At 38.9% G+C, this 6,439-nt stretch overlaps 1 protein-coding gene across 1 annotated transcript in view; it reads left to right on the top strand.

The window, feature by feature from the left end:
• Positions 1–318: 318 nt before the first annotated feature.
• syt6a (synaptotagmin VIa) overlaps positions 319–6,439 on the top strand; it is an 88,499-nt gene continuing 82,378 nt past the window's right edge. Inside the window, exon 1 of the mRNA XM_004560454.5 lies at positions 319–550. Within this exon, the coding sequence (XP_004560511.3) occupies positions 394–550 (157 nt within the window). The 5' untranslated portion in view covers positions 319–393. The remainder of the gene's footprint in view (positions 551–6,439) is intronic.

Genomic DNA, 6,439 nt, shown 5'->3' with positions numbered 1-6,439 from the left:
CTGCTGTCAATGTGATGCAATCATTCTGCGCTTATAACACATGGGGATAAATGTGATTAATTAAGTCTACAAAACACAGTTACACACACACATGGGGAGCAGCACAAACACCAAATGTTTATGCACTAAAAAATATTGGTCCAACTTACACACACGCACACACAATGTTGGGACAAGCTTACACACATGAACACACAAAGAAAGTGAAGCACACGCATGCACGCACACAAGAAAACATGCACACACATTCGAGAGACGGCAGAAGAAGGAGAAGAATCAGCCTAGGACGGAGACAAGTTGCATTTATCTTCTGCATGCCAGCCTGCTGCGTGTGTGCGTGGGAGTATTGGTCCCCTTGGATGAGCACACGCGGCTGAGGATGCAGCTGGGAGCATGAGTTCTGACAGAGAGGAGTATGACATGGTCTGTCAGAGAGCTGTGACCCTAATTGTTGACCTCTGCCTGCACAACAGCACATCGTTGGATCAGGACACCTGTCAGGATTTCCTTTTCCTATTGTCTGGCCACAGCTCTGACCACAAAGAACCGGGTGAGTAATATCATTAGCTCTTGATGTGCACTGGTTGTAAGGCAGCACTTTCTCTCTGCTTTGTATGGCTCCATGCTCATTTGTTTCCAAGAGCAGAGCTAATAGTAATGGATTTTGTTTGTGAATGCTTTTCTGTCATGCAAAAGTCGAAGAAAGCAGCAATCTGCTTAAACATGTGCTTGTCCTTTTCTATTTATTTCCCACATGTATGCTCAGAGATAGTTACTCGGACAGGGCTTTCACTGAACACTCGTGGCCATTTATATATCCTTAATGAGTTTTTGTGACCTCAGGGCAACAGGGAGCAAAAGGTTTATAACAACAAAACAAATTCCCATTGACTCATCAGTTTGCTCCAGAAGGCAGAGTTTCTTTACTGTAATGGATAAGCCTTAAGACTGAGTGATGCCCGGTGATGTCCTGAGCACAACAGCTTACTATCAAAATAAAATAAAAACATTTTCAGGCATGTATGGTTTATGCCTCTAAATATAAATCTGAACACATGTAACTGCAGCTTGTGGAGAAGCAGGATAGTCGCGCGTTTAATCTGTACGGCAAAGTTTCGACATAATAAAAAAGGGGATTTTTGACTTATTCATGAGGGCTGATTTACACATCTGTTGCAGCCTTGTGCATCTGTTGCTCTTGCACTTGTAGTGGGCTTCTCCCTCTTTAAAGGAATAATCCCTCTCTTCAAATATATTTTAAATGCAGCAGCTCGACAACAGGCTCCAGCATTTGTGTGTATTTTTTCCCTGCTACAAATTCTAGTCATGAGAATTTGCAGTTCAATCTAGCAAATATTGCATGAGTTTTCTAAAAGCGGGGGAAGCTTGATTTAATTTACTTACACTGCAGATAACACTGTCAAATGCACCAGGGTGTTTGAAGGATTTGTTGCTTTATAGATTTAGAAAGGCAGACTTCCCTGAGGTCTCACTGTGTGAAGATTTTTAGTAAATGGGATTTAAATGTTAAATGTCTGTGTACCAGAGGTGTGGACTCGAGTCACATGACTTGGACTCGAGTCAGACTCGAGTCATTAATTTTATGACTTTAGACTTGACTTGAAAAAATGTTCTAAGACTTGTGACTTGACTTGGACTTTTATACCAATGACTTGGGACTTGAATTGGACTTGAACCGGTTTACTTGAAAAGACTTGATATTTTACCCCAAATATAAAATTTAACACGCATATTATATAGAGATTGAAAATGTGACGTCATTCACGGGTAGAACCGCAAAGGATTCTGGGAACTCGTGGCAAGCGGTAGTAGCGCACGCAGGCTTTCAATTAAAATCAGTCACACAGCGATAAAAAGAAACACAAAAATGTCAAGAAGCTGTTGTATTATTAACTGCAATAGCCGGTCGCATGACAGCCACGGGAAGCCGACGGGTAAAGAGATCGGTTGTTATCAGATTACGTCGTTGAAGAGAAATTGTTCGAGCCATGTTTCCGAAGTAACAAAGACGCGACGGATGGCCTGGATTGCAGCCATTCAAAGATCAAATATAACGTCCCAGAACACTCCAGCTCACAGGTTAGTCTGCTCCAAGCATTTACACGAAGGTCAGTGTTTTTTAGTAGTTAATACGTCATTTTCATAACATAATTGGTGATATAGGTTACAAGCAAGTCTGTCGTTGAACAGAAATTGTCGCGCTATGCTCCTTTATTTATTGTGCATAAATAGTGAATTGTCCTGACACAATATTGCGTTTCGCTTCTGTTATTATGGTACATTGACAAAAACATATACTTTTATTCACAGGATAAAACAGGTTTTTTGTATCACTAATTGCCCAGTACGATTACAGCATACAATATTGTTGTCACTGCTACATTTCTGTAACGCGTACCAGAAATTATTTCCACTACTAATTAATTACCGTTGAGCTCAAAGGTCCTATTAATAAACGGTTAACGAATGTGTATTTATGACGACGATTTGTGAGACTGGTAAACTTATGATACGTACGATGGTCTTTCGTTCTACACGGTGCATTTCAAGGTCCTGCACCCATCCGTCGGTAAACTGTACCTGGGCTTGTTGCAGTGACCTGAAGTTACTAAACTTCATGAGTGTGTGCACTCACTCCAAGAACCGTATGATTATAAATATGCATATAAATATGCTACGATGAGATAGCTGACTTCATCTAACTAGCAAATGTTGTCCAGGCTACGTTGGTGATACAGTTTTTTTAATGTGTATGATATTTTTGTCATGCGATTTTAAAGCCAGTCCTACAACCGCATCCAAGAATAACATGCAGCTTATCTCAGAACTATCAGTGAAAATTATTCTTGGAGCTAGGTTTAATTGAGCTGCATTTTAAAGAGGTGCAATTTCACAATTTGTGTATATTTTCTAAGTTCACTATTTTGTCATGTGTTGAGAAAAACACAGATTTTAAAATTACATGGTCTAATATTTACATTTAGCATAACTGCAACATGCTTTTTTTCGTTTTTTTTTTTTTAAAGACTCGAAAGGACTTGAAATTCAAAGTTTCAGACTTGTGACTTGACTCGGACTTTTACACCAGTGACTTGAGACTCGACTCTGACTTGCCTGACATTACTTGAGACTTGACTTGAGACTTGAGGATAAAGACTTGAGACTTACTTGAGACTTGCAAAACAATGACTTGGTCCCACCTCTGCTGTGTACAACATGAAGAGTGACACGATTTATACACTTTTACAGAATAATTTGCATGAAAAATGAAGCAAATTCAAGCTACAGAAGAACAGATTGTTTAAAATAGGAAGTCTATCAGGACACTATTTCGCCGCCAATTTCCATTAACTGTTGCATATTGTTTATCCATAACCCCAATTTGGATTCTTTTTATAATCCATCTGATTTCATGTTCCCTTTTCTAACCAGAGAGTTTTCCTGCAAGTTCACATGCACTGCATTGAGCTTTCTGTGTTTGACAGAAAAAAAAGAGTCTTTAGATTCGTCAGCAGGTGCAGAGCAAAGAGGAAATGTTATTTGTTGCTGCTTTTATGGAAGATGGGCCCCTGCTCAAAGAGTGCATGTCACACCAATCCTGACCAAATCCACTGTCACCTCACATCATCCTCAGCAGAGAAATTGAACGTACATCACAGTGCCACTGGCATCTACTACCGAGCTGTGGGGACATTACATGCCATTGCATGTTATGTGGCCATTGATGCAAATTCCTTCTGCCACAAGGAAGCTAAAGACAAGCTGCTTCTGATAGTGTTGGAGGATGTGTAGGTTGGGGTTGAAGAAAAGGTCTTGTTTCACGTATTTTTGTGCAACACTGATTACAGCAGAAAGAGAGATTTGAGTTTTTGTTCATCAAGATGACTTACAATGCAGGATCGTAATAAAACTGACATTTAAATAAAATATTTTTGACAGATTTTATAGGTTTAGACTGAAGTGACAACTTATTCATCACAAATCACAGTAAATAAAAAATTACACATATTACTACCATGTAATTGCCAAAACGCAATCTGTGGTCACACATTTGTTCATTCAAAATCCATACAAAGCACACACTGCAAGGCACTTTATATTGTAAGGCAAAGATCCTACAATGACATGGAGAAAACTCCAAGGGTCCCCATAAGCATGCAGTTGGCGACAGTAGGAAGGAAAAACTCTTCTTTGATGGGAAGAATCCTACATTGTGAAAGAGAGCTAGAAATGAATAAAAACTAATTAAACACACAGAGTATAAACACATAGTGAGTGAAAAAAGACGACTGAAGATGAAATACTCCAGCAGTCTAGAGCTATTGGAACAAAGCTAATGGAGGGTTCAGGGTCACCTGATCCAGTGTGAATCCAAACTGGGAGCTGGCTTTACAGAAGAGGGGTCAGGCAGCTGAAGGCTCTGCTACCCATTCTACTTCTAAATAGCCTAAGTACCACAAGTAAGGTACTGTAATGAAATCAAACAGAGATCACAATTTAGTTTTGCTAACAAATCAGTTGATAGCCTGATTTTTATTTTGTTTTTGACATATTTGTTCCAATTTGTAAGAAAATAGGAATGTTTTTTGTTTGTTTGTTTTGTTTTTTCTGTGAATTGCTCTTCTTATTTTAACTCAACTATTCCATTTCTTAATTGATCAGTAAATTAAATACACACAAAAACACATAAGGCTGATTTTAAAAGTGCTACCACTTGTCATATTGGGGCGGCAGTGTTTGAGCCTTCACAAACAGTACTGAGAAATGCTATTGTTTGAAAAAACGTGCATTTTTTAAAGTGCAGGGGCATGTTTACAATTTTGCTGCATCACCTCTTTTTAGAAACCTCTGTTCTTCATAACTGTGGAGATCAGCTGGTTTATTTTTAAAAGCAAAATTTCGCTTCCCAGTCTTTTTCTTCGGTATTAGATCTCTTCTTTCTTCATGTTTTTAATAGTTATTGTGTCTGTGAAGGTTCTCAATCATCCAGGTCATGGTACTCTAAAGCGCTTGGAAAGAAAAATGTCTGAGAAGGTTCTCAGGTTCTCTTTTCTTGGAAAGAAAAGCTTCCTGACTTAAATGGTAAATGGCCTGTATTTATATAGCGCTTTACTAGTCCCTAAGGACCCCAAAGCGCTTTACATATCCAGTCATTCACCCATTCATGCACACATTCACACACTGGTGAATGTGTGCGTTTTCTTCAAGAAAACTTCTTTAAGTTTTCTTGAAGATGTTACACCTCTCATCCAAGAAGCTTCTTCAGTTCTAGGGTCAAATGGTGGAGATTTAAGCCCTGTGGGAGTGTCCCCCTAAGAGGGACAATGGACCTCCTAATGATCCTCTACCTAATCACACGAGCCAAGGTGTGAAAACCGGTGTAGGTCACAATCAGTGATGGTGATGGTAATAGTTATTGTGAATAATATACCATTTCCAAAAAGGACCACACACCACATACGTTTTTCACCTCAGCTTAGCCCATTTTAACTGATCTATGGACAAGGGACAGCAGCTGGTTTTTATGTAATTGCATGGTAGAGTTGTAACTTCTATTTATTGAAACAAACACGCTGTGTTTACACTCAGTGGTTTTTAGAAGTGTTCCTGTGCTCACACACTAATTTCCATTGCAGAATCATGTTTATGTTTAACCCAGTTCTGTCTGAGGGCCCAAAGATTCACTCTTGGTTTACAGCCTTTTCCCTGGGTTTCTTTGGGTTCTCTGAAACTTTAGATAACATTACGTACCACAAATGAGAACCACTAGAAACCTAAGTGTCTGAACCCTTCCCCATCTTTACTTTAGACAAATTCAGCCTCTCTGGGATGCTTTTTATAAACATTCATGTAACCTGTTCATCTAATAAGCTAACTGAAAGTGAGATGTTGTACCAGGTGTCTTTTTAACATACGGAAATGTATTGGTTGTCAGCCCCTGTACAGACTTTTGGGAAAGTATCAAATTCAAACTTAGGATACATTTTTCTAATTTCTCAGATTTCTATCTGCTTTTAATTTCATACACAGATTATAATCACATCTTTAACTGAAAAAAAAAATAGCATAACCTGAAAATTTGTAAAAACGGTTGCAAATTGGTGGATATTTTTCATTTAACATTTCACACATCTTCATCTCACCATTTAAGGAAATATGAGAACTGAAAAAATGAATCTTTTTTCTCCCCTGTGTGCAGTCCAAAAAAAGGGCACATTTGGCTTGCAGCTGTTTGAAAATATCTGCAGCTATCATGCTCACAGCAGCAAAGCCATTTCACTAGAGCAAATTTCCCTCTAAGTCCCCCGCTGTCAGCTGAGCGTCCCTTCAACAGATTCAAACAGATTATGACAAAATAAGAACGACTAATTAGAAAGTCTGAGACTCCAGTTCCCCTGTCCTGATGTGACTGGGAGAT

The sequence above is a fragment of the Maylandia zebra genome, linkage group LG20, assembly GCF_041146795.1.
Source record: "Maylandia zebra isolate NMK-2024a linkage group LG20, Mzebra_GT3a, whole genome shotgun sequence".
NCBI classification, from domain to species: Eukaryota; Metazoa; Chordata; class Actinopteri; order Cichliformes; family Cichlidae; genus Maylandia; species Maylandia zebra.
Note: the sequence above shows the minus strand (reverse complement) of the source record. Positions and strands in the feature narration are given on the sequence as shown.